General features: G+C 44.7%; 1 protein-coding gene across 3 annotated transcripts; it reads left to right on the forward strand.

The window, feature by feature from the left end:
• Nucleotides 1-1,062: 1,062 nt before the first annotated feature.
• Nucleotides 1,063-27,939, forward strand: Kpna6 (karyopherin subunit alpha 6). 3 transcript variants are annotated; one of them, XM_034503427.2, is made up of 14 exons: nt 1,063-1,200; nt 12,531-12,664; nt 15,935-16,027; nt 16,345-16,444; nt 17,192-17,286; nt 18,516-18,647; nt 19,151-19,239; nt 19,802-19,901; nt 20,189-20,352; nt 20,646-20,724; nt 22,437-22,562; nt 23,029-23,156; nt 24,620-24,798; nt 25,816-27,939. In XM_034503427.2, the coding sequence occupies exons 1-14, from the start codon at nt 1,197-1,199 to the stop codon at nt 26,001-26,003; spliced, it is 1,611 nt and encodes a 536-aa protein (XP_034359318.1). In that variant the 5' UTR covers nt 1,063-1,196; the 3' UTR covers nt 26,004-27,939. The 3 variants fall into 3 exon arrangements, with proteins under 3 accessions (XP_034359318.1, XP_076790250.1, XP_076790249.1); XM_076934135.1 differs by lacking the exon at nt 1,063-1,200 and adding an exon at nt 1,576-1,595; XM_076934134.1 differs by lacking the exon at nt 1,063-1,200 and adding an exon at nt 11,418-11,526.

Here is a 27,939-nt window from a genome sequence, read left to right on the forward strand (position 1 = left end):
AATGGCAGATGGGGCTGAACAGTCCGGGCCTGGAGATAGGTGAGATAGGAGGTAGGTTATTGTCATGACTGAGGAAGTTAAGCAGTACTCCTTTCCCTCAAGTCATAGAATTTGACTTTTGAGTTGGTTCCCATTTTCAGGCAGGCGTTTGGGTAGAGTTGGCAAGATTGGATGGAATCCCGGCTTTGGCTTTGTGTGTTGATGTGGAAGACTGGAGTGCTATCGTGCAAAATAAGGAGCTCTAATAAGCATCAGCCCCAAATTCCTTGATTCAAAAGGCACATGCTTCAAGGTCCTCATCACTGAAAGAGGGAACATGCTAACCTGTTATTTGTTTGTTCGCTTATTCATTCAATAGCTTTAAATCAGACACTGGAAGGTAGTGGCCATACTATTCAGCAATATAGAACTAATCCCTATTATTCAAGGTTACTGGGCTCTGCCCCTACCCTGACACACCCTTTTGCAGGAGAATCTACGAACTCTGCCTGGTGTGATAGTACACACCTGTGATCTCAGCAGTGGGGCGGTGGAAGCAGGACAATCTAGAGTTCAAGTCTGGGATATCTGAAACCCTGCCTCTCGTAAACAAACAACAGGTCTGGAAGCCTTTTATCCCAGCACTTGGGCGGCAGATAGGTGAATATGAGTGTGAAGTCTGCCTGGTTTATAGAGATCCAAGCCAGCCAGAGATACATAGTTAAGATCCTGTCTGAAATGAACAAAAACAAGAATCAAACCCCAGTTTAATCTTCACTTCTTTTCCTTATCTCCACAGCCTTGAACGAATCATTTCCTTGCTCTAAATAGTTCTTTATTTAGTTCAGTGCCTATACAGGCTTAATTATAAAGAATTTTTGGGAAAGGGGGCCTCACCATAAAGAAGAAATAAAAACAGAAACAGTTGAGATCTTGGCACACTTTGTTCAGTGCATATTCCTTCTAGTCTCCCTCCTGCCTTGTCTGTCTATTCCGTCCCTAATTGTCATCTTTAGTGGCTGCGGTCCCTTTAAACCAGCGCCTATCCTGTCATCTCTTGGAGGGAAGGGGGCGTGAGGGTTAAGAACGCGTTTAGCACGGTATAAAACGTTTGTCCCCGTCAGGCCGCCGTCCGGTGGGTCCGCCATATTGTCTGCCGAAGCTGCCGCTGAAGCTACCGCTGCGGCCGCCGCCAAGTCTGAGCGAGCGGAGCCGCGATGGGTGAGTGAGGCGGCTCAGCAGATGAGAGTTCGGGCTGAGGTGTTGGGGAGCGGGGTCTGGCGAGGGCCTGTCTCTAGTCTGAAGCAGATGTCCGAAGCAGCCAGATAGGTATGGGAGGAGAAGGCAGATCGGGAGTGCCCCTCGGGCCAGTTCAGGGCCGGCGTAAGGGCCGCCCGGGGAGCAGCCCCCGAGGCTGGTTCCGGACAGCTAGCGCCCCGGGGTGTTCCCACGTGGAGGCCCCGGGTCGGAGCTCGCGCTTCCCGGGGTAAGCACAGCCCTGCCCTCTTGCCCTGCGCCTGCTGTGGAGCTGGGGGCCGGGCTTCGGGCAGCAGGCCTGAGCGCCGCCGCGGAGAGCCTGCTTCCATGGGCATTTGGCCGACGCGCGTCTGAACGAGGTGAAGTCCTACCTGCCTACGTAGAGGGTAGAGTCCTCTGGAGAGGAGACGCAGGGCAGGCTAGCTCTGGACCAGTAACCAAGGGCAGGCTGGGTCCAGCAGAGCTTGGGCCTTTGAAGGCCAGGAAAATGTCCCAGTCGGCGCAGAAATGGGGCGGTTCGGCTAGACTCAGTGACAGCCTTCGTAGTGTTAGAAAGACCAAAGCCAAGACTTCTTGGTACAGACAGGTCAGAGACTTAAGGTTTCTGGGCCAACTCTGGTTAGGAGAAAAAGAGAGACCTGTTGATCTTTTTATAGAGGATTCTGGATACGAAGGCTGTTGCCCCAAAAGAATATGATGGTGGTCTTTGAATTGAGAAACAAAACCAGCATTGGTAATTTATTGACATCAGTAAAGTGAAAAACTTTAAATCTGCGAATCTGTACGTGCAGACATCATTGTCAATGTTTAACGTGCTTAGTTTAACCTAATTGCAACCTAGTGGGTAGGTGCTGTTGTTATTCCTGTTTTACAGATGGGGAGACTGAGGCTTAGAGTGGTAAAGTAACTTATCCAAGGTCACACAGTGATTAAACCAGGGTGATCACTCCTGAGCCTTAGGAATTAACTGGTGCCTTTTATGGCCTGGCCCTCTAGTGGTGGGATAAAAGGAGGGGACAGTTTTAACCCTGCATAAAGTTGTGAAGTTGTTTTGTTATGGGCCCAGTTTGAAATCTTTAGTCTGGATAAAACTGAAAAAGTTCAGAGTGAATTGCTGATCCCACCTATTGTAGGAGGACGGCTCCAAAAGGCATTTCTGGAGTTTGCTATAATCTCTGATTCTGAGGGAAGGTAAATTACTTTCTCTGCCAGTGATTTCAGAATCAGATCTGGCCTGCCACTTCCTACCTCTCATCCAGTTACTTAATTTTCTAACAAAATTATGCGTAGAGGAGGTGTCTTAACACAGTGCACCAAGCCCTGTGTTCCTCCGTGTCCGAGCCCTCACGTCTCTAGGAAGGGAGTGTGTGGTAGCCTAGCAAGAGCTCCACAAACAACAGCATTCTTCCCACCTTCTGTACAGCGATTCTTTTCCCTGAAGCACTCTATGTTCCAGATCTTCAGGGAAGTATAGATTGATTTAGGAGCTTAACTGGAGCCCTGGAGGGAAAGGGGTAACCTGTGAGATTCATTTTTACAGACTGAGAAACAGTCTCAGAGAAGTTAACAGCTTATAAGCTGTAGCTAGGAGCAAGATTCTTTCATATTTTACTTCACATTAGACTTAAGATTTAAGGTATTAGTTGGGTGTGGTGGCACACGCCTTTAATCCCAGCACTTGGGAGGCAGAGGCAGGCGGATTTCTGAGTTCAAGGCCAGCCTGGTCTACAGAGTGAGTTCCAGGACAGCCAGAGCTACACAGAGAAACCCTGTCTCAAAAAACAAACAAACAAAAAAGTTCTTCAGTGCAAGAATTAGACTTGACCAAGGTCCTAGAAAGAATTCTTAGTATGTAGGGTGAGGTAACTTCCAGCTCAACTTCAGTGATCAGACTAATAAAAGGATCTATTTAATCACAATGCTTAGTCCTCGGTAGTTTGGATGATCTCCTTAGCAACAGTAAATTGATGCTTTGAGAAGATAGGTATGCAAGGCGAGCAATCTAGGCCCGTTAGGTACTGGCTATAATACAGCCAGCCTGCACCCAGAGGCTAGTGTATTTCACTGCCTTTTATGTGCACCCTCCCAGGGCCTGACTTTTATACTGTTTGCCTATGTTGGTGATGCAACTGTTCTTGACCATCTCTAGCAAAGACCTCAACCCAATGAATTCTAGTAGGTACTGGCTATCTTACTCTGGATTAGTGTAAACTCCAAACCAGTTCTTGTTGTAATTCGTTGTCCCAGGCAATAGTTGATTTGAGGCTACTTAGATCTTCTGGAAGAACTTTTCTTATTTAGAGCTGACTTCCTGGCCTAAAGATTTATTTACTTTATTTATATGAGTACACTGTAGCTGTCTTCAGACACACCAGAAGAGGGCATCAGATCCCATTACAGATGGTTGTGAGCCACCATGTGGTTGCTGAGAATTGAACTCAGGACCTCTGGAAGAGCAGAGCAGTCAGTGCTCTTAACCTTTGAGCCATCTCTCCAGCCCCTGCTTCCTGGCTTTAAAAAAAAAAAATACTGTTTTTCAGTTTGTATTTTAAACTCTTTTTAGAAAAGAGTTACCTGGAAGCTGTATTACTGATAGCTGGTGCATAGATGGAGCTTGCTGAGCGATCAGCAATCTTTCAGATACTTTATAGATTAATTCATTTAATTCTCAGGTTCTTGTGTTTTAGTTGAAGAAACTGAAGCACAGGAACTCTTCTATTGTGCTCTGCATCCAGACTAGTGTTATGTCTGAGTCTTTGCGTTCTCGGTGTTTTGATTTGTTTTTAGGTTTGGTTTGGTTTTTGTTTTCTTGTTGTTTTTCAGTAGTCTGGGTATTGAACCCAGGCAGAATCATAGAATGGTCATGAACAGCCATGTACCACATAACAACTTTTCTGTGAAGAGCACATTGCAATTATGATTAAAATCCATACGATTATAAAGCTGGAACCTTCCACTTGTCTAGAGAACATATATTTGAAGAAGCCCTTGTCGATCTTAGTGAGTTCTGTAACGATGTGAAGTTATTAACTCAGCATGGTGGCTTGTACCATTTGTCCCGACTACACAGAAAGCTGAAGCAGGGACTTTTGAGTCCAACAAATGAAGGAGCCTGGGCAACATAATAAGACCCCATCTCAAAGAAGTTTGAGCTTGGTGGCTGAAATGGCTCAGAGGTCAGAGGTGATTGTTGCCAAGCCTGAAGTTTTGAGTTTAATCCCCGGAAGCCACAGAATGTCTCTTACTAACTACCATGCATGCACTCACTTCCCTCTTCATGAACACAGACTTAGTAAATTGGACTGGAGATATGGCTTAGCAGTTACGAGCACCAGTTGCTCTTTAAACTGGAGTTTGATTCACAGCTGTCTGTAACTGCAGACGTGGGGTGTCTGATGCCTTTAATTCCAGTACTCGCAGGCAGAGGCAGGTGGATCTCTTGAGTTCTAGGCCAGCTTGGTCTACAGAAGAAGTTTCATTCAGGACTACAAAGAGAAACCCTGTCTCGAAAAACAAACAAAAATTGTTTTTAAAACAATGAGTGCCTTGCCTGTGTGTATACCTGTGCACCCTGTGTGTGTGACTGACCTGCAGAGGCCAGTAGGGGGCACCAGATCCCCTAGACCTGAAGTTAATAGTTCTAAGCAGCCTTGTAAGCATTTGGAAACGTTACAGTTTTCAAGTTATTCTAAACCACTAAGCCATCTCTGCAGCAACTAAAAGGCTGATTCATGCCAGGCAGTGGTGGCGCACGCCTTTAATCCCAGCACTTGGGAGGCAGAGTCAGGTGGATTTCTGAGTTTGGGACCAGCTTGGTCTACAGAGTGAGTTCCAGAACAGCCAGGGCTACACAGAGAAACGTGTGGGTAGATCCAGCAAGATGGTGCTTGCTGCCAAGCCTAAAATCACTTATGGAGGATGGAGATGAAGTTATATTGGACTTTTACACGTATACCCAAACCAACATAAATGTAAAATAGATGAGTGAAGCGTTAGGGCTATAGCTCATTTGGCAGAGTTTTTGTCTTGAATGTACAGAGCTGAGGGGATTCCCCAGAACTTCAGAAACCATGCATGTTGGCAAATACCTGTAATCCCAGCACTGTGTAAGTAGAGGCAGGAAGATCAGAACCCCAAGGCCATCCTCAGCTACAAGTAAGTTCAGGGCTAGTCTAGGCTAAATAAGACCAGGAGTTAGCTACAGAAGACAAGTGTAGAGAAGCTCTCTCCATGCTTTGAGCTGCCAAAATAGCTTTTAAAAATATTTTGAGTTTTAATCCCAGCACTCGGGAGATAGAAGCATCTCACGAATCTGAGTTTGAGGCCAGCTTGGTCTGTAAATTGAGTTTTAGGACAGTCAAGGCTACACAGAGAAACTTTTTCTCAAAAAGTCACATGTGTGCCTGATATTTGCAGAGGCCAGACGATAACATCAGATTCCCTGGGATTGGAATTACAGGTGGTTGTGAGCTGCCATATAGGTGCTGGGGAGTGGATCCAGTGCCTTTGGAAATACAGCTAGTACTCTTAGCTACTGAGTCTTTCGTTTTTCCAGTCCCCAAATGTCTTATATTGGTGCTAAGATAGGATGAGGTTTCCTAATTTGTTTTTTGGCTGCAAATAATGGAATCTTTTAAACTGATAATACTTCTAGCCAGTTAAGCCAGAAAAGAAAGCCCCTATTTATTTATTTATTTATTTAGTGCCCCTCTAGCTTTATTCAGCTACCTAAGAGAAGACTCTAAACACTTGTCACCTGAGTGTCCCATTAGTACCAAGCCCTCTCCTGGCCTGATACACATCGGCACAAACTGCAGGGCAGAAAAATCTTTTTTGCTTTTCTGTATTGCAGTTGGACACTGTGTAATACTGTCACTTGAGTCTCTCTGAGCTGCTCTGTGTAGGTTTTTCTTTTTTTGGGGGGGGGGGGCAGGGTTTGAGACAGGGTTTCTCTGTGTAGTCCTGGCTGTCCTGGAACTACTCTGTAGACCAGGCTGGCCTCGAACTCAGAAATCCGCCTGCCTCTGCCTCCCAAGTGCTGGGATTAAAGGCGTGCACCACCACCGCCCGGCTGTGTACGTTTTTCTTAAAGCACAGGTTCGTAAAGGGCATTCTCTAGCATTGGTTAGCCTCGTGAAACCTCAGGCTCCTTAAAATGATGTACAAAGAATACTTTTTAATTTAACTTTATGTGCATTGGTGTGAGGGTGTCAGATCCCTTGGAACTAGAGTTACAGACAGTTATGAGCTGCCATGTGGATGCTGGGAATTAAACTCAGGTTCTTTGATAGAACAAATGGTGCTATTAACTACTGAGCCATCTCTCCAGTCCTCCAGAGAATACTTTTTTATTTTTATTTTCTTTTTTTGTTTTGATTTATTTATTTTCTATGAATACACTGTAGCTGTCTTCAGACAAATCCTGGAGAAGGCATCAGATCCCATTACAGATGGTTGTGAGCTACCATGTGGTTGCTGGGAATTGAATTCAGGACCTCTGGAAGAGCAGTCAGTGCTGTTAATAGCTGAGCCATCTCTCCAGCCCCCTTATTTTCATTTTTGAGATAGGGTTTCATTGTGTAGCCCTAACAGGCCTCAAACTCAATAGATCCAACTGCCTCTGCCTCCCTAGTACTGGCATTAAAAGTATGCTCCACCATGTTCTGCCAGTAATATGTTTTTAAGGTTATTAGTGAAGATTCAATGAAATACTAGATTGCAAAAAGTACTTTGTGAGCAGGGTATGGTTATGCATACCTGTAATCCTAGCACTCAAGAGACTGAGCAGAGAAGGGTCATGAGTTGGAGGCCAGCCTAGACTCTTAACTGATACTCTTGTCTCAACAAAAACCCTCATAACCCATAGTGGTTTAGTACTTCAAAGCCTCTCAAGCCACATAGCCTTTGTGGCAGGCAATGAGTCTCAACCTGTGGGATGTTCTTAGGAACTGAGACACTGCTCAGTAGCAAAATTACAGTTATGAAGAAGCAACAAAAATAAATTTCTGGTTGGGGGTTCCTAAGATCACCAGAAACATGTGTTTTCTGATGGTTGCACCCCACAGGTTGAGAACCGTAGCTATATGGCCTGTCCATTGTTAGGTGTGTTTGTCAGTCTTCCTAAAACACATACCTGGTGCTGTCAGTCCTCTTTATCTCAGAGACTCAATCCACTTCCAAAATCCAAATCTAAGGATTTCCTGTTGGTCTTTCTCATTTTATGACATTTTGCCTATCTTGCACTCCACTCATTTCCTCCTTTGCATGTGAGCATTTCTGGTGGAGTGTAGTAAATTCTAGAAAGTCTTAGAGTTGTTGGGTATGAGTGTTGGTTTGCTATGGCACATTTGTGGAGGTCAGAAGTGTCCCTTCCTCTGTGTAGCTTCTTCAGGCTTGAGCTCAGGTCAACTCAGGGTATCAGCCTTGGTGGTAAGCACCTTGACCTGCTGTGCTTTCTCAGTGGCCGCCACTAGGAGATTCCTTAAGCAGGATGGTAGTCCTTGAAGGAGATCATGATGGTGGCAGTGACTGAGGAGGCAATGGTAAGGAATAAAGCTAAAAGTCTGAGTCCTCGGGTGGGTTTTGGTTTCATGCGGTGGCTAAGCTGAGCAGGGTGAATATCAATTATGCCTCCTGTGCCTGTTGACTTAAGCAGCAGAGTGGATGGTAATACTGAAATGTGTCTAAATGTAGGCAGTTTAGAATACCTCTGATGTTCAAGGGAAGGCATCCAAAAGACAAATGAATATAGAAATAAAGAGAGTGAGGTCTGGGAATGAGGTTTCCTTATCTGTGTGATTGTCTCTGTATATCTCAAAATTATAGAATCAACTAAAGCACAAAAAGTGCAGCTATTAGGCTAAAAAGAGAATGGGAGGAGAGCGTGGCAGTGCAGTCTTTTAACTCAGGTAGAAGAGCCAGGCGGTGGTGGAGCACTGGGAGGGAGAGAAGGTGGATCTCCACCTGCCTCCTTTGTCTCCTCAGTTGCTGGGATTAAAGTCATGAACCAGTATGCTCATCAAATGTTCACTGTGTGGCCCTGGCTGGCCTGGAACTCACAGATCTGCCTACCTCTGACATAGGAGTTCTGGAAATAAAGGTGTCTGTGGCCACACTTGGCAAGTAGTTTTTCTAAGTTTTGGGGTGTTTTGTTTGTTTTAACATGCATTGGTGTTTTGCCTGCATGTATGTCTATGCACCATGCCAGGTGCCTATAGAGATCAGAAGAGTATGTCAGATCTCCTACGACTGGAGCACAGAGGGTTGTGAGCTACCATGTGGATAGTACTGGGAGGTGGTCCTGGGTCCTATATTAGAGCAGCCAGTGCTCTTAATTACTAAGCCATCTCTCCAGCCCCTGAGTATGTATTTTTTAACCGCATTTAGTGTGTGTACAAGCAACAGGTCTCCCACCTTTTTTTTCTTTTTTTTTAATTGGTTATTTTATTTACATTTCAGATGCCATCCCCTTTCCCCAATTCCCCTCCCTAGAAAACCCCTATCCCATGCCCCCTTTTCCTTTTTGCTTTTATACATGTTTTTAAAAATGTTAATCAAAGGCTTTATAAGTTTGGTAATGCTCAATCAGAAGTGTAACCCAATACCCAACCTAGATATATCAACTATCTTTGACTGGTGGAGACACGTGAACATCTGCCTCCCTTTTTTTTTAAACTAACTAACTAACTAACTAACTAACTTCCTTGTTAATAATAATTACCAAAACTCAAGAAATCTGAAGAAATGAAGATGAAGTGTGAGTGACAGAGCCTGGTGGTGGTGGCACAGTGCTAGCACTGGGGTGGCAGAACAGATGGAGCTCTGAGATTGAGGCCAGCCAGGGCTACACAGAGAAACCCTGACTCAAAAAAAACCCAAAAACAAAAAAAAAAAAGGGGTGGGGGGTCTTTGAGATGTAGCACTCACGGGAAACCTCTAGTCACAACCGACTTCATAATTTTGTGATTTTGTTTTGTGAGCCAGTAGCGGTGCTGCTTTTGAACTGTTGAAGGCTCTCAAGATGACGCTTGTCGGTAGATCCACTTGCCTCAAAAGCCTGGTGACCTGACTCTGCCTTTGTCCTCTGACCTCCACATGTGTACTTGGCACACTTGCCTGCATACCCACAGACACAATCTTTTTTTGTTGTTGTTGTTGGTTTTTCGAGACAGGGTTTCTCTGTGTAGCCCTGGCTGTCCTGGAACTCACTCTGTAGACCAGGCTGGCCACGAACTCAGAAATCCGCCTGCCTCTGCCTCCCAAGTGCTGGGATTAAAGGCATGTGCCACCACTGCCCGGCCACACAGACACAATCTTAATAGATTAAAAAAAAAAAAATTTTTTTTAAAGAAAAACAGTTCTAAAGAATAAAGTTTGACTGTATAAGATTGAACTTAATGCAGTCTTGACAGGACTTGAAAAGTGACTCAGCACAAGTGTGATGGTTTGTTTATGCTTGGGCCAGGGAGTGGCACAGTGAGAAATTGTTGTTGTGGTGCTGTGGGCATGGGCTTAAGACCCTTACCCTAGCTGCCTGGAAGCCAGTCTTCTAGCAGCCTTCAGGTGAACATGTAGAATTCTCTCAGCTCCTCCTGCACCATGCTTGCCTAGTTGCTGCCATGCTTCTGCCTGGATGATAATGGACTGAACCTCTGAAGCTGTAAGCCAGCTGCAATTAAATGTTGTCGTTATAGGAAGAGTTCTTGGTCATGGTGTCTGTGCAACAGGAAAGAAATTTGTTTATACTGCAGGCTAATTGATCTAGTAATGACAGAATCATTAACATTGAAGGTATCTCAGTAAAGATAAAATTGTTAAAAAAGGGCTTGTGTGGCCAGCTTGCTGGTGTATGTGTGTATCTGTATTCCCAGCTCTTGGGAGGCTGAGGCAGGAGAGTAGCAAGTTTATTTTTGTTTGTTTTGATTTTTTTGAGTTCTTGAGATAGAGTCTTATGTAGCCCAAGCTGTCCAGGAACTTGACGTGTAGACCAGGTTGACCTCAAATTCACAGAGACCCACTTATCTCTGTCTCCTTAGTGCTATGTGTTAAGTTTGAAGCTTGCATGAACTACATGTGTGATGTCATGTGTCTCGAATCAATGAAACAAATGGTAGTAGACCTCCAGGTGCTTTGTTAGCATAAATCAAACATACGAGACAAACATAGCAACAACAAAAATACACATGTATAAATTAGACTTAATTAGAATGTAAGCTTCCATATTTCACATTCTTCAAGGGACACATGAAGAAAGTGAAAGGGAGGGTAGGATGGAGGTGAAGCACTTGCTGTGTGAGTGTGAGACCTTGAGTTCAGATCCCAGAACACATGTAAGATCAGGGGCAAGAAGACATTATGGTGATTGCATTGGGTGTGCAGTAGCAGCATTTAACTATGAATTCTTCTGATCCATAAACATAAACTCAGATCCACCTGCCTCTGCCTTCTGTGTGCTGAAATTGAAGTCTTGCGCCATACAATCCCGGCGATTTTAGTTATTTTTATGTTGCAAAAGCTTTAACTGTTCTGTCTTTCTGTCTTTGCATTTGCAGCTCCTCCTTTTCTCCCTCTCTCACCTTTAAACCTCCATTCCTTTCTTTTTGAGACAGGGACTCACAGAGATCCTCCTGGCTATAATACCAGATTTTTGCTATCAGCTGTGCATGTTCATAGTAATAACTGGGTAGATAGAGAATTTAGGCCAGTCTGGCTATTTTATCTTTGGTAAGACAGTATGTGACATACGTCTTAGAAGGATATCTCTGAATGTTTGGCTTTATTCATCTCTCATATGTTGTATCATCATCCCACCCTTCAAATGTCAACATTACAGCTGACTTTGTACTCTGGAGATTTTTTAATTGATTTTTCTAATGTTGTAGGTGTTGGCACCCATTAACTTTATTTAGATTTATTGTTGCTTGAACTTTGGTCTATAGGGAGAATTTACTGTGAAAGAAAATTATGCATTGTGAAAATGAGTTCCTAAAAATTAGATGCGACTGATGAAGTGGTCCACTCTTAAGCCAGAGGGAACAAAGCCTCCTCTCGGAGGTGGGACCATCTGTAGTAACAGGGTTTTCTCATGGGCTTCTGCAGATGTTCATCCTTCTATTCTTTGTTGCCTGCTTCTCCAGTGAAGTCATAAGTAGATATTTGTGATAGTTACTTATCACCATGGTAACTAAAGAAGCAATGTGGTTCCTATTTCAGTTTAACTGTCAACTGTGCTCAAAGGAGAGGACAGCCTCTGGGACAGCACAGGCTCAATCATGAAAAACTATGTGTCAGGTAATAAAGGACAGCATTCCACAGGGGCTTGCTTTTAGTAGTCTCGCCTCTGCCTGTTTAGGGACCCATAGGAAAGGCCACTGTAGATCCTTATAAGTGTGTGTGTGTGCATATATGCATATGTGCACACACACGTAGCATGGTGTGCATGTAGAAGTCAGAAGACAGCTTGCAGGAGCTGATTCTGTCCTTCAACTGTGTGGATCCTGGTAATAGAACTGGGTCCTGAGGCTTGGTGGCAAGAACCATCACCTACTGAGCCATCTTCATTTGATGGCTTGCTTTCTTGTTTACATTTTTATTTTTAATGTACATGTGTTTCTATATACCTGATGCCCCATATCTGTGCAGAAACCTGGAGAGGTCAGAAGAGGCATCAGATGCCCTGGAACTGGAACTGTAGATGGTTATGAGCTATCAATCGTGCAGGTGCTGGGAACTGAGCCACAAGAGCAGTGCGCGTTCTCAGCCACTTAGTCATCTCTCCACCTTTTCTTGTTGGGGTTGGGGTTTGGGTGTTTTTGTTTGTTTGTTTGTTTGTTTGTTTGTTTTTTGTTTTTTTGTTTTGTGTGTGTGGTTTTTTTTGTTTTGTTTTTTAAGATTTATTTAGTTTTACTTTATGTGTATGAGTGTTTTGTCTACCTATGTGCCTGGTACATTCAAAGGTTAGAAAATGGCACTGGATCCCATGAGTTTACAGATGGTTGTCAGCCATCATATAGGTTTTGGGAATTGCTCCTGGGTCCTCTGCAAGAGCAGCTAGTGCTTTTAACCATCTCTCCAGCAGCCCCTCCCCCCCAAGATAGTAAACCTTCATGGACTTTGCCAAGTGAACTTTCCAAAGCAGTCCTAGACAGACTAACCAGAGATGCTTCTCTGCTTCACTTCATTTCTTTTCAGGGCCAGAACTTGTTTGCCGTCTTCCTGTACTTTCTCTTTATTAGTCATGTGTGAAAAGGAAGTGTTAACCTCCCAACTCTAACAATCTCTTTCTTCCCTTCTAGAGACCATGGCAAGCCCAGGGAAAGACAATTATCGAATGAAGAGCTATAAGAACAATGCCTTAAACCCTGAGGAAATGAGAAGAAGGAGGGAGGAAGAGGGCATTCAGCTTCGGAAACAGAAGCGGGAACAACAAGTAAGTTCCCTGCAGTGTTCGCAGGTGCACCCATGGGGGCACTGGCCAGCTTCAGTGGTTGCCCTTGCCTTCATCCTTCTCACCCTTCCTAACGCTCTGTATACTACAATCCCTCATGTTGTAGTGACCCCCAACCATAAAATTATCTTGTTGCTACTTCATAACTTATGAATCATAATGTAAATATCTGTTTTACAATGGTTTTAGGTAACCCCTGCCCCAAAGGGATTTCAACACATAGGTTGAAATGCCGGCATAGGGAAATGTAGTTTATCTATGTAGCAGGCTAGTCATCGAATTTGTTTCCTTGTTTGTTTTGTAGGTGGGTATGCATGTGTGCAAGCTGTGTGTGTGTGTGTGTGTGTGTGTGTGTGTGTGTGTGTGTGTGTAGACATTGATATTACAGTCTTCCTAGTCTTACCTTAACCTCCATCACTGAACCTAGAACCCACTGATTGACTTGGCTGGCAGGTGTGCTCTAGAAATCCTCCCTCCTACGTGCTGGGATTACAGCTGTGCATTACAACACCTAACTCAGAACTGGAGTTCTGAACTCCAGGTCTTCATGCCTGCTTTACAAGCATTCTACTCATTAACACATCTCCCCAGCCTTCCAGGTTCCTTTTGTAAAGAAATGTTAGAAACTTTGAGAAAAGAAAAAACAATTTCTTAATCCTTTTCAAAAAATTAAGCCAACTCTAGTGTCATTTTATCCTGCCTTGGCATTGTAGCTTCCTGTTCCCTGTGGGTCTCCTTGCTTGGTTGCTTGATTCATGTGTACATGGCATGGCGTGCAAGTGGAAATCAGGACAGCCTGAGTGTCAGCTTCACCTTGAACCTTGGCTGGGCCTGGGTCTCCTTTGTTTGTGGTGTGCTGGTCACTGCTGCAATGTGTAGCTCGTCTCCTTCCATCTGACTGCAGTGGTGTTGGGATGACAGACACCCTTTATGAGTGCTGGGAACTCAGACTTGGGTGCTTTACCTACTGAGCCATCTCTTAGCCCTGGTTTTTGTTCGTCTTTTTACATAAATTTGGGGCTGGAGAGATGACTGAGCTGTTAATGGTGCTTATTGCTTTTGGAAAGGACCTAGGTTTGGGTTTTAGCACATACAGAGTAGTTTACAGCCATGTGTGACTCTAATTCTAAGAGATACACTCTTCTGGCCTCCATGGGCTCCTACATGCATGAGTAATACCTGAATTCACTCAGGCACATATACATACATGTAATTTTTTTTTATTTTAATTTAAAAACTTGAAAAAAATATTTCGATCAGGCAGTGGTGGCTCATGCCTTTAAGCCCACCACTTAGGAAACAGAGGCAGGTGGATTTCTGTGAGTTCAAGGCCAGGATAGTCTATAGAATATCAGGACAGCCAAGGCTTCACAGAGAAACCCTGTCTCATAAAACCAAGTAAGTAAATAGATAAAATTATTCTGTTAATTCCATCTCTGTGTGTAATTTATGTTCATCATAGTTATCCTTAGTTACCTTCTCCTATCCCTCTCCTGCTGAATCCCTTCTTCCCAGTAACTCCTTCTACTCCCATGTCTCTTCATTCTGTTGTGCCCTGCTGAGTTAATGAGGGTTGTTTATAGGAGCATAACTAGAGGTTGTTTGATGACAACTAGGCAATTTACCAGTGGCTATACCACTGAAGAAGATTACACCTCCTCTGCCAGCATCCTTGTGCCTTCTGTCTTTGTACTACACACAATGTAGTCAGGGTTTGGCCTGGCCATAGAGACTTAGCAGTCATTCTGGGCTGTCTTCTGTTTTTAAGAACTGGAGAGTTTCAGTACAACCAGGGCCATATAGAAAGACCCTGTTTCCAAAACAAAGAAGCACTTTTTTTTTTGTTTTGTTTTTTGTTTTTTTGTTTTTCGAGACAGGGTTTCTCTGTGTAGCCTTGGCTGTTCTGGAACTCACTATGTAGACCAGGCTGGCCTTGAACTCAGAAATCCTCGTGCTTCTGCCTCCTCCCGAGTGCTGGGATTAAAGGTATGCGCCACCGCTGTCTGGTACAAAGAAGCACTTTGATTTCATGTATATGTGTATGTTTTGTATGTATATGTACATGTACCTGGTGTCTGCAGAGGTTAGAAGAGGGCACTGGATCCCCTGGAACTGGATAAGTTTCGAGCTGGGAACCAAACCCACGTCCCCTTGAACAACAACAGTTAGCCATGTCTCTAGCCTTCTATTCTTTTAAGAGTCTTCTGTGTTCCCAGCACTTGGGAGGCAGAGGCAGGCGGATTTCTGAGTTCGAGGCCAGCCTGGTATACAGAGTGAGTTCCAGGACAGCCAGGGCTACACAGAGAAACCCTGTCTCGAAAACCCCTCACAAAAAAAAAAAAAAAAAAAAAAAAAAACCCAAGAAAGAAAAACCTACACAGAGCAGCTCAGAGACTCAAGTGACAGTATTACACAGTGTCCAACTGCAATACAGAAAAGCAAAAAAGATTTTTCTGCCCTGCAGTTTGTGCGGATGTGTATCAGGCCAAGAGAGGGCTTGGTACTAATGGGACACTCAGGTGACAAGTGTTTAGAGTCTTCTGTGTTAAATGTACTTAGGACAAGCCCAGCAGTAGTAGTACACACCCTGAATCCCAGTACTCAGGTGGATCTCTGAGTTTGAGGCCAGCCTAGTTTACAGAGCAAATTCCAGGGTAGCCAGGGCTACACAGAAGAAACTGTCTCCACAAAGAAAAGTGCTCAGGCCAGAGACTGATCCATCTTACTGTTGTCACCACCATGCACCACCAGATGTATTACTCAGCTCTAGATTCAGTCACATAACCTGCTTTGGTCATATTTTTTTTTTTATCTGCCTGGAACTCCCTTGTAAACCAGTCTGGCCTCAGTGATCTGCCTGATTCTGCCTCCCAAGTGCTGGGATTAAAAAGTGGGCCACCACCACCTAACTACCTTCATTTCTTCCTTCCTTCCTTCCTTTCTTTCTTTCTTCCTTCCTTTCTTTCTTTCTTTCTTTCTTTCTTTCTTTCTTTCTTTCTTTCTTTCTTTCTTTCTTTCTGTTTTTTCTTTTCATTCCCCTCACCCATTACACAAAGTGCAAAGGTTTTTTTTAATAATTTTTTCTAAAGGCTGTGAACAGATGTATCATAGGAAACAACTATTGACTGTTTCTTGTCTACTTAAAGGCCGGCCTCATTTTCCTCATGCTCATATTTTCTTGTCATTGTGTCATAATCTGCCTTCAGTTTGTGAGTAATGTTACCCTCTGTCTCCTCTCTCTACACTTTTCAGCTTTTTAAACGGAGAAATGTAGAGCTGATTAATGAAGACCCTGCCATGTTTGATAGTCTGCTGATGGATTCCTACGTGAGCTCTACAACTGGGGTAAGCCCTTGAAGGCATGGTCACAGCTGCTGTCAGGACAGAAATCAGATATGAAGCTCTCCCTTGCCTTTTGTGGACAATCAGCAAGGAATCAACTCTAATGCAAATCCCAGAAGAAACATTTAGGGAAGCTGTATCACTGGGAATCACTTAAATATTGTATCTTGAAACAGACATGGATTAGATAAGCCTTCCTCCTGGATCTAATATGCCCTCCTCTTACCTGAGGATCTAAAAAAGCAAAATGTCATGCAAGATTATGTGCTCCCTTCTGGCGTTATTTTTGACCACAAGGTCATAACTGCTTTCTGTTGTAGGAGAGTGTGATCACAAGGGAGATGGTGGAGATGCTGTTCTCTGACGACTCTGACCTGCAGTTAGCAACCACACAGAAGTTCCGGAAGCTCCTTTCCAAAGGTATGGAGCCTGGGCTTTCTCAGAGAGGGTTCGTGTAATTTAGCCTCTTGTCCCTTTTAGTTAAATACTATCCATTTCTCATCCTAACTTTCTGGCCAGGTTTTCTTTGAATAAGTCAGGTGTATTCCCACTTTTATACTTGATATTCCTTCTAATAATCCTTGTCCCTAAAAAAATCTTCAGCACCTCCTTCAGGTACTTTTTTGTTTGTTTATTTTTTGTTTTTCATGACAAGGTTTTTCTGTGTAGCCCTGGCTGTCCTGGAATTCTCTCTATAAACCAGGCTGGCCTTGAATTCAGAGATCCACCTGCCTCTGCTTCCCAAGTGCTGGGATTATAGGTGTGGGCCATCACCATCCAGCAAGAGCAGTGAATGGTCTTTGTTAGAAGGGAAATATATAGGCTAGGGTTGCTCATTCCTTGGCCTTCTCTCTCTCTCTCTCTCTTTCTCTCTCTCTCTCTCTCTCTCTCTCCCTCTCTCTCTCTCTCTCTCTCTGCCTCTCTCTGCCTCTCTCTCTCTCTCTCTCTCTCTCTCCTTTTCTGATGTGCTTAGATTTAGGAAGCCATAGGTGAGCACACCTAAATTAGGTTGCCTTTATGCTAGTAACATGCCAAGGGTATTCCGCAGCTGTAGATGAGCAAAGACAGTTTTTAGAATGTTTACAAAAGTGGTCAGAGCATCTAGGATTATGAATGGATCAGTCAAAGCTTGTCCTGACTTTTCACATCTTTCCTGTCTTCCTCTAGAGCCGAGTCCTCCAATAGATGAAGTTATTAACACTCCAGGAGTAGTTGATCGGTTTGTGGAGTTTCTGAAGAGGAATGAGAATTGTACATTACAGGTAAAAGCTCTAAGGTGGAGTGCCCAGATGAGAGTTCCTCACAAGAGAGTGGGCTATCTCTGTGGTGTAGCTTAAGGAAGTGGGAAAGGAATCTGGGGAAATTACCTTCCTTAAAAACAGCTTCAGGGCTGGGTGTAGTGGTACAGCCTGTGCTACTAGCAAAGGGAACAAATCTGACAGTTTGAGGCCAGCCTTTTCTCCATAGTGAGTGTCTTTTTAAATGTGTGTGATTGATATATATATCAGGCCTGAGATAGATAGATAGATAGATAGATTAGATAGATTAGATAGATAGATAGATAGATAGATAGATAAATAGATAGTCAGTCTATCTCTGGCCTGATAGTGTGACCCAGGACACATGATAGGAGAGAACTGAGTCCTGCAGGTTGTCCTCTGACCTCCACAAGCATGGTATGGCGCATAGATGAACACACAGACACAAAAAATAAAAAAGTTTTGGATCACAATAATTATGTGAACCTGGCTGAGTTTCCACAATGTATATATGCAAAGGCCGGGGGGTGGGGGTGGGAGGGCAAGGTTGAGCCACACTAATACTTTAGCCAGCATACACTAATACTTTCAGCATGCAGTAGGGTGGAACAAGAGGATTACCACAGGGTTGATACCAGCCTGGGCTACATAGCTAGACCTAGAGGGGGCCTGGGGGAGAAGGCAAGAGCCCATAAAGGAAGTTTTTCATTTCAGAGATCTGAGAATGTGATACATTGTTTCATTATAAATCAGAAGAGTTTAGTGCACCTGTAACTTACCCTGATGCAAATCGCTCACTGTGTCTGAGGCTGTTTTCCAGAGACAGATAATGAGCAGATCCATTAGAACTTGCCTAAAACACAACAGAGAGTAGGTGGAGATGTAGGTGTGCTGGCTCATACCTGTAGTTCCAGCATGCAGGGAACAGAGGCAAAAGCTCAAGGACAGCCTTGGCCACAGAGTAAGACCTTAGAGAGGAAAACTGGGGAGGAGGGAGTACATCACTCTTACCCTTGTTCCCAGATGAAAACTCCTGGGTCACTAAAGCCCAGCCCACCTGCCTTCACATGTGTGGCATGCATCACTGCTCTGCTGGAGCTAAAGGATGCTGGGAAAGACATGTTTGGTTTGGGCTTCTTTATGTGCTAGAGATTGGCTGTTGTGAAGCAGGTGGGAGGTAGGGCTGCTCGGTCTGCAGTGACCTCTCAATTGTGTCGTGATCTCACTTTCAGTTTGAAGCTGCCTGGGCTCTAACAAACATTGCCTCTGGAACCTCTCAGCAGACCAAAATTGTCATTGAAGCAGGAGCTGTCCCCATTTTTATAGAGCTGCTTAACTCAGACTTTGAAGATGTACAAGAACAGGTAATTCTCAAGATTTGGTTAATGTTTTGGTGGTGCTGACAGTATAATAAAACAATATTAATGCATATTTGGAGAACTATGGAGAAGTGAGCAAGGCTTGATATGATGCTCCACGGGTGAAAATTGGTTAGCCTGTGATGCATACAGAGAAATGGAAAGTGGTGATGGAGTCTTTCTCTTGTGGGTCTGGTCCGAGGTGGAGCGAGTCAGAACTTTTTCTCTTTCTCCCTTCTTGATGGAAGGGATGATGAAGTCTGTGGTGTCTCTGGCTTCAGTTCATATGACAGCCTGTCTCTCCCACCGAACCAGGGCCTCCTGGGAAGAAACTTTTACAGAACAAGCGCTCAGCAAGAGTAACTGTAGACTGTAGAATCTCGGTAGCTCACTTCAGTGTGTGGTCAAGCCTGGTGTTGTCCTCATCCTGACACACCACTTTGTAGCACTGAGTATAGTAGTCACAGAAGCTGTAGGCTCAGGGTGACAGTTCTCCCATCCCTTTACAGGCAGTCTGGGCGCTTGGAAACATAGCTGGAGACAGTTCGGTTTGCAGAGATTACGTCTTAAATTGTTCCATCCTCAACCCTTTGTTAACGTGAGTGATTTACAGCATGTGCACGTGGGGGGGGGGATAGGGAGGGGGGTCTGTAGGGCGGCTAAGTGGCAGTGCATCTGGGGAAGTCTACCTGATCCCTTAAGATAATAAAGCCCTGGGTGGTGGGATCTGCAGGGCGGCTAAGTGGCAGTGCATGGGGGGAAGTCTTATCTGATCCCTTAAGATAATAAAGCCCTGGGTGGTGGCATACACCTTGGTCCCAGCACTCGGGAGCCAGAGGCAGGCGGATTTCTGAGTCCAAGACCACTTTGGACTCAGGATGAGTTCCAGGATGACCAGAGTTACACACACACAAAAAAAGCTGGTCACAGAACAAAACAAAAACAGATAATGAGGCCCAGCATAATGATACACTCCTTTAATCCTAGCCCTTGGGAGGCCAACCCAGTCTACATTAGCAAGTTTCAGACCACCCAGAACTGAACAGTCACCTTTTTCAAGAACAAAATAGTTCTAGGGGTCTGGGTTATCCTCTAGGGTTTATGGGCAGCAGCCCTGGTCTAGAGGATCAGTGCTCAGATTATGGCTTCCTTGTCTACAGACTCCTTACTAAGTCCACACGACTGACGATGACACGGAATGCAGTTTGGGCCCTGTCAAACCTCTGCCGAGGGAAGAACCCTCCTCCAGAGTTTGCAAAGGTGAGAGCTACTTACTAGCTGTAAGTGATACCAGATTCCATCACAGGATTTCCTTTTTAAGTTTTGGGAAGACCCAAGAGAGTCTCAAATCATGTGAAAGTAAAAGGCAATTGTCAACGTAGAGGACGATGCTGTATACCAGGGTAGGGAAGTGAAAAGGTGGTCCTGTGGGTTTGATGGCATTCCCAAGGTATAGAATTCCATGTTGGGAAGGGGTTAGCCATGACAGGCTTAGTGATGGAGCTGCTGCAGCCTGGGGTCAGTCCTCCTTACTCTGCTTCCAACAGGTCTCTCCTTGTTTGCCTGTACTGTCCCGCCTACTCTTCAGCAGCGACTCAGACTTGCTGGCAGATGCTTGCTGGGCTCTCTCTTACCTGTCCGATGGCCCCAATGAGAAGATTCAGGCTGTCATAGACTCTGGAGTCTGCCGGAGACTGGTAGAGCTTCTGATGTGAGTGGTCTCAGGTTGAGAGGGTGAAAGTTTTCTTAGCTTACCAAGGTCAAAGAGCTCTAACTAAAGTGAAGCACGGTGGTGCGGCTGTAATCCCAGCATTTGGGAGACTGAGCCAGGTGACTGTAGTAGAAAGACTGCCTCACAAAACAAAGCAAAGCAAAGGGACCACAAACAGCAGATTGCTGACCCACCCAAAGGTCTGGAGCTGCAAGGAATACTGCTAGTGTTGGTTTCAGCAGGGCTGAATTGGATGTGCTGTTTCTCCACTGATAGCTGTTCTTCCTCTGTAGGCACAACGATTACAAAGTGGCGTCTCCTGCTTTGAGAGCTGTGGGTAATATTGTCACTGGGGATGACATCCAGACCCAGGTGAGGAAGAAGAGGGGTGGAATCTTAGCTCAGGTCGGCTGTGGGAGAACCAAAGTCTTCCTATGTAACTGCATGGTCTAGCAGAGAAAGCATGACTTTAAATTGTCAGTCTCTGTGTTATCACAGTTTCTTCTTCTCTTAAACAGTTAAGAAACAAATCATCCGGTTGGTACTTGTGCAAAGAAAGCTAAGTGGAATGACTAGATTTACTGGAACAGTATAAGGAATGAAGTCTGGTCTGTGTTCCTTTTGAGACATGGAAAGCTGTGGGATCACCAATACTTCTTTCTAGGCCTTTTTGGTCTTGTAGACATTACCTCATGGTAAATTCATGTTAACCTTTTGAGCCATGTGGCACTTAGGAGTTAGAGACAGAAGGCTCAGCTAGTTCAGGGCCATCTTCAACTACATGAAACCCTATCTCAAAAAAACCAAAAATATGAAAAATATTTTCTACAAACCAGTAGCAGAGTTGGGGGTCCATCTCCTGGGGAGGGTGAAGTAGGAAAGAAGGAGCCCAGGACTTTTGAGACCAGCCTGCACAGTTCAACATGGTCCTGTCTCAGAAGAATGAAGTAGTGTGATGTGCACACACGTGAAATGGAAAGGTAAAGTAGGAGTGAGCCCACAGGGAGGGCACCAACTGAAGTCTTCCTTGTTCAACAGTTAGAACTCTGCGGGTTTCCTGTCTGCCTTGCAGCAGGTAGTCTCCATGAGGTAGTGTGTACTCTAGTTCCTCCTACTGTGGGTGTGCACTTCGACCCCACTGGACCGCTGTGGACTTTCCTTGTGAGTGGACTCACACTATATTAGTCCCTCACAGCTGCTTTAGTTAGCTTACGGTCCTCAAGCTTCATGTGGTGTTCATGTAGAATTCTCGTCTTGAGGCTTGATGATAGATACTCCACTGTCCGTGTAGACTATATTTTCCTCATCCATCTTGCAAACATTTATGTTGTTTCTACTTAGCTATTATGAACAGTGCAGCTGTGGATCCTGGCATGTAGCTACTAAGTCTCTGCTTTAATTTCTCTTGGTCTTGTGTATGCAAAAGAGATTAGATAACATGGTAATTTATGCTAATTTATAGGTTTAGCTGCTGTGTCATTTTATGTCTCTACCAGCTCTGTTCCGTGTTCTAGTCTCTCCCTCTTTCCAAGACATCTCATTTTCTGTTTTTATATCATGAGTGTAAAGTGCTGTCTCCTGGTTTGATTTTTGTTTCTCTATTGATAAGTGATCTTGAGCCTATTATGTGCACTAATAGATAATCAATGTATCTCTTTGGAGAAATGTCTATTCAGGCCCTTTGCTCATTTTTAGTTTGATTGCTTATGGTAAGAGTTCTTCATAAGGCTGGAGAGATGGCTCAGACGTTAAGAGCACTGACTGCTTTTCCAGAGGTCCTGAGTTCAATTCCCAGCAACCACATGGTGGCTCACAACCATCTGTAATGGGATCTGATGCCCTCTTCTGGTGTGTCTGAAGACAGTGACAGTGCATTCATATAAATAAAATAAGTCTTTTAAAAAAGAAAAAAAAGTTCTTATACTATGCATATTAGCTCTTACCAATACATGTTTTGTTTTGCAAGTATTTTCTAATCCTTTCGGCAGGTTTGCTTTGCACTGTTTATGGTGTCTTGATGCATATCATTTTTAATTGGGTTAACTCTATCTAATTTTGATACATTCCTTATGCTTTTGTTTTAGGTCATTCTTAACTGTTCAGCCCTCCCTTGCCTCCTCCACCTGCTGAGCAGCTCTAAGGAGTCAATCCGGAAGGAAGCTTGCTGGACCATTTCAAACATCACTGCTGGCAACAGGGCTCAAATACAGGTAGCTTTACTTCCAAAAAAAGCATGTTTTTCCCCATTAGAAACTGGAGCCAAGACAAAGGGCAAGCACTGTGGCTCAGCAGTGGGATGCTCACCTGATTGAATTGCCTGGTTCAATGCCCAGTACCACCAAAACAATTGAGGTCAGCATAACCAGTTGGTCATGGTGGCAGCTAGGTGTCCCACACTTTATCCCGTCTCTAGTAAGAACAAAGAACTTGCAGGTAGGTTAACGGGAAAAAATGTGAGTTGTGATTCTTATACTAGGTTTGCTCTTCATCTTTTGCTCTGAGACAATGTCTCATGTAGCCCAGGCTAGCCTCAGATGATCTTGAATTCATGATCTTTCTGCCTCTACCTTCTAAGTATTGGAATTACACAAGTATATGTCACCATGCCTGATCCTTCTGCTTTTTTTCCTTAAACTGTCTTTCTGCTTCCTTCCTCCTTCCTCATCTCTCTTTCAGGCTGTCATAGATGCAAATATCTTCCCTGTATTGATTGAAATCCTTCAGAAAGCGGAGTTCCGTACAAGGAAAGAAGCAGCCTGGGCTATCACGAATGCCACATCAGGAGGAACCCCTGAGCAGATCAGGTAGGAGTCCTTTTCTAGCATCATGAATGATGTGTGTGCTCTCTTTTGTTCATGGTTCTCATGTGACTCTAAATGGCTTTTGATGGGAAAAGTCTGCCCTAGTCTAACCATATAAGGTTTAACTGGTAAGCTGCTAAGTGATCTTGGACTCTGGAGTAGGTTGCTGTATTGTTTTTTTTGTTGTTGTTGTTTGTTTTGTTTTGTTAGTTTTTATTTATTTTATGTATGTTAGTACACTATCGCTGTCTTCAGACACACCAGAAGTCAGTGGATCCTATTAAAGATGGTTGTGCTACACAGTGAGTTCCAGGACAGCCAGGGCTACACAGAGAAACCCTGTCTCAAAAACAAAACAAACAAACAAACAAAAAAAAAAGATGGTTGTGAGCCACCATGTGGTTGCTGGGACTTGAACTCAGAACCTCTGGAAGAACAGACCAGTCAGCAGTCTTAACCACTGAGCCATCTCTCCAGCCCGATTGCTGTATTGTTGATGGTGGTTGTTTTCTTGAAACAGAATCTTAAGACAGGCTTACCTATCCTACCACTGCCTCCCGAATGCTGGGATTATGTGCACACATGTTTATACCCAGCTAAGTCTTGGAGTTTGTTGTTTGTGTTTTGTTTGCTCTGTTTTGTTGAAATTCGGGCTCTCTGTGTATGCTAAGCTCTCCTTGAGTTTGGACTCCTTGCTTTAGACTTTCGGGGGCTGAGGACTTGCCTCCGGTTTGTTCCTGTGCCCTTTATTGTGGTGTTCGTCATCTGAATATTAGGAGGATCTGCGCAGGTTGGATGTGTACTAAAGGGAATAAAGTCTGTACATACTAAAGTCTCAGGAGAAAGGAAGAGCCACTGAGTTAAACATGAACATGATGGTGTACAACTTAAGTCTGAGAACACTAGAGGCAGAGACAGGTAGATCTCTGAATTCAAAGTCAGCCGATCTGCGTAGGAAATCCCAGGCAGCTAGGGCTACACAGAGAAACCATGTTTAAAAAGGGTGCCGGGCTAGGGAGAAGGATTAAGTATTAAATATTATTAGTAGGCCTTTTAGATAAAAGAACAATATATGTCATCTCCAAGAATCATAAATCTGGAGATCTTCTCAACTTTGACCATAATTTAATAACCTCAGAATGGAATATTCTGAGTAGTGCTAAAGAGGTAGTGGCCAGATGGCAGTCTGTCCTGACATACCATAGAAGTTGTATTCGGGGGAGTAAGGGACCTGTCTAGGGTGATGACATTGTAGCCAGGGTGACAATAAGACTCTGTTCATTAGGGAATAGATCAGTGGCAGAGAGGGGGTAAAGACAAGAGGTAAAGGCTAGGTGGTTATTCAGACGCAGGAAGAGTGCCTTGTTGGGATATCAGTGTGTATGAGGGAGACCCACAGGTCAATGCACCTGGTGCACCTTACGTGTTCTGCGTTAATGTGGAGCTACGTCCTCTCTGGTCCCCAGGTACCTGGTGTCACTGGGCTGCATTAAACCCCTGTGTGACTTGCTGACTGTAATGGATTCAAAAATTGTGCAAGTGGCCCTCAATGGACTAGAGAACATTCTGCGGCTTGGAGAGCAAGAGGGCAAGCGTAGTGGCTCAGGGGTCAATCCCTACTGTGGCCTCATCGAGGAAGCCTATGGTAGGTTCTCTCCCTGACCCCCGTATGTTTGTTAGTGGGGAAGATGTTGGGGCATATCCAACGTTTTGTTAAACTTGTGGTTTTTTATTTTTTACTACATTTATTGATCCATTCATTTGTGTATGTGTGCATGTAGAAGTGTAGGCATACATGCTATGTACATGAGGGGTAAAGGTCAGAGGACAACCTGAAGGAATCAGTTCTCTCCCTTCCCATGTGAGTCCCTAGGATGGAACTCAGGTTGTCAGATTTGGCAGCAATCACTTGAACCTGCTGAGTCATCTCAGCAGCTCTTGAGTCTGTGCTTCTAAAAGCAGTGACAGGTTCCTGTTCCAGCTAAGCTATCCCAAGCACAGGGCCTCAGACCTTTCCCTGGGAGTAGCTGACATGTACTGACCAGCCAGGTAGATAGAAGTAACTTATCACTACCAAGTATCCTTGTCCCACCATCTCCTCCTCCCTCTGAGGAGCCATATGAGAACAGTGCTGTTTTCATAGGCACCACCTACCTCAAAAGCAGATACAGTACAATGTATGCAACGAGGAACAGGGCAAAATTTGGTACTATTACCAGGAGCTAGAAGACATTCCAACAGTCTCTCCTGTAAAAATATTGGATAGCCTTAACTAACCCATCTCAGAAGATGCAAATCATGATTTGCCTACAATTAGCTTGCAATAGAATTCGGTCTAGAACCTCTTATCAGTTTTATTGTGCATGTGTGTGTAGACCAAAGGTCAACTTGAGGTATTGTTCCTCAAGAGTTATACACCTTAGGGTTCCCAAGACAACCAGTAAACAAACCCCTGCTGGTTTCTCCCACCTGTATCCTCTCCACCCCTAGCTAGGGTTACAGATCCTTGCCACCATACCTAGCCTTGTGTTCTGTCTGGGGAGTGAACTCATGTTTTCAGGGCAAGCACACAAGTCAGGGGCTGACATGTCCCCTGCTTTTGTTTGGGAACTTGTATTTTAGGAAAGGAAAGGTACATTCCTGTTTTCTTCTTACACTATAGGCTTGGATAAAATCGAGTTTCTCCAGAGCCATGAGAACCAGGAGATCTACCAGAAGGCCTTCGACCTCATCGAGCACTACTTTGGTGTGGAGGATGACGACAGCAGCCTGGCTCCTCAGGTGGACGAGACGCAACAGCAGTTCATCTTCCAGCAGCCTGAGGCCCCCATGGAGGGCTTCCAGCTATAATGTCTGCCTCCGGGGAGGGGAGGGCATGGGAAGCACCAGCAGCCAGCAGAGGAGCAGCCTTCTGGTGGGCAGGAGAACAGCCACCCCACCCACACCTGCTGCCCTGGAGACTGTGCTCTTGACCTGCTCACCCCCTTCCCTGGAGGGAGCGCCCTCTGGACAGACAGAACCATCTGAGGCTCACATTGGGTTTTGAGACAAGAAGGGGACGTGTGGGTTTCTCTTGCTTACACTTTATTTGGCTGCACACATGTCTTTAACCCAGGAGCCCAGGGGTAGACAAAGGAGGACTGAGGTAATCAATTTGCACCTTTAAAATTTTTTTCTTTTATTTTCTTTAGTGGTGACTTCCTTCCCAATTACCTTTCTTCATCCATCCCAGTCCTCTGCCCTGACATGTGTAACTCTTGGGTACTTGAGCAGATGGAATATTCCAGAGGTGGGAGGTGGGAGGGGAGGGGAGAGGTCCGAAACAAAGTGTTCTTGCTCTGACCGAATATTAATCTTGTATGCTTGGATTATTTAATTTTTTCTTTTGCACATTTTTCTTGTATTAAGGTTGTTCTTCCCAAAAAGCTGGATTAGGAACCCAGCTGCCAGCATTGTCTGGAAATAGAGGCTAATGGGAAGGCCCCCATGAGACAAAGGTCCCTCCCTCCCTCTGAACCTACACCTAAGACCTCTTTAGTTTGGGAGGATCCCCCCTCACTCTCCTGGAGCAAGTATACCAGTGGAGTGGAAGGGAGGGCACAGGCCTTTAGACAGGGCTTCTCCTGTGTAGCTACTGACCCTGTTTCCTACCCACTTCCTAAATGGTGCGACCTAACTTCATTTGTTTACTTGAAAATTCACCTCAGAGTTGAATGAACCTCTGAGGTGGCTGTGTTTTCTCCTGAGCTTGAGATGGGGGGCTGTGGTCCTTCCTTCTCCTGAGGAGAAAGTCCTTGCTCTGATGACCCCTAAGTTGCAGAGGAGGTTGGAGTTAGTGTCGTGTATTGGGATAGTCATGAATCCCTGCCTTTGGCCTTTCTTCTTCCTTCTGCCATAGCTGGATCATGTATATTTCACTTCCACAGGAGAGAATGTCAGAAAGTTCTGGGTTTTTTTTTTTTTGTTGTTGTTGTTGTTTTGTTTTGTTTTGTTTGTTTTTAAGTAGTCTGTATTTTAAGTAGGTCAGTCTTAATTGATCTTAGAAGGACAAACTGGATGTGAGTGGGATACTGTGAGGAAGACTAGAAAGATGTAGAACTTTCTGCTCAGAGGACTGAACTCGGTCCTTTCTTTTCTCTGTTTGTATTCTGGGCCACCACTTGGGACCAACTCTCACTTCTGGAACCTTTATGAAGTAAATCAGCTGGGTTCCCAACCTGAAGGGAGCAAGGAGGGCCTCAAGGCCCCATGAAGTCTGCTGCTCTGTTTCTTGCTTCCAAGCAGAAAGCATCCTGCCTTCTCTAACTCAGTGTCAGCCACTGTTACCCACAATAAGTCATGACACAGCTGCCTCTCCTGTTACCATCTCCCTTCTGAGGATCCTTGTACCTGGCTTGCATTTCCCCTTTCTTAAGAGTTATACAGGTCCCTCTCTTTCCCCCTCCTTCCCTCCATCCCCTCCCTGAGTAAAACCAATTCAGTGCCTCAGAGGCTGGCCTATGTTTTAAGGGACTACACAGTGCACTAAAACAGAGCTCTGAGAGCTGGGAGTAGGTGCATTGTCAGCTAGATAGGCTATCTGTGGAGGTGGCTGCACAGTATCCCATTGTGGTGACCCATACACCCTTACCTGCACTTTTCTTTCCCTAGAACAGCACTGTTGTGAATCCTGTTCCCACAGGTCTCCCTGTGCCCTGCACTTGCAGATCTAAAGTTCAGGTTCTTGCTGCTGGCCTCTGCCTTTCCATCTTCCGTCTCTCCTTTAGTTTTCAGTTCCTGCTCCAGA

Source organism: Arvicanthis niloticus, chromosome 5 (assembly GCF_011762505.2).
Source record: "Arvicanthis niloticus isolate mArvNil1 chromosome 5, mArvNil1.pat.X, whole genome shotgun sequence".
Lineage (NCBI taxonomy): Eukaryota > Metazoa > Chordata > Mammalia > Rodentia > Muridae > Arvicanthis > Arvicanthis niloticus.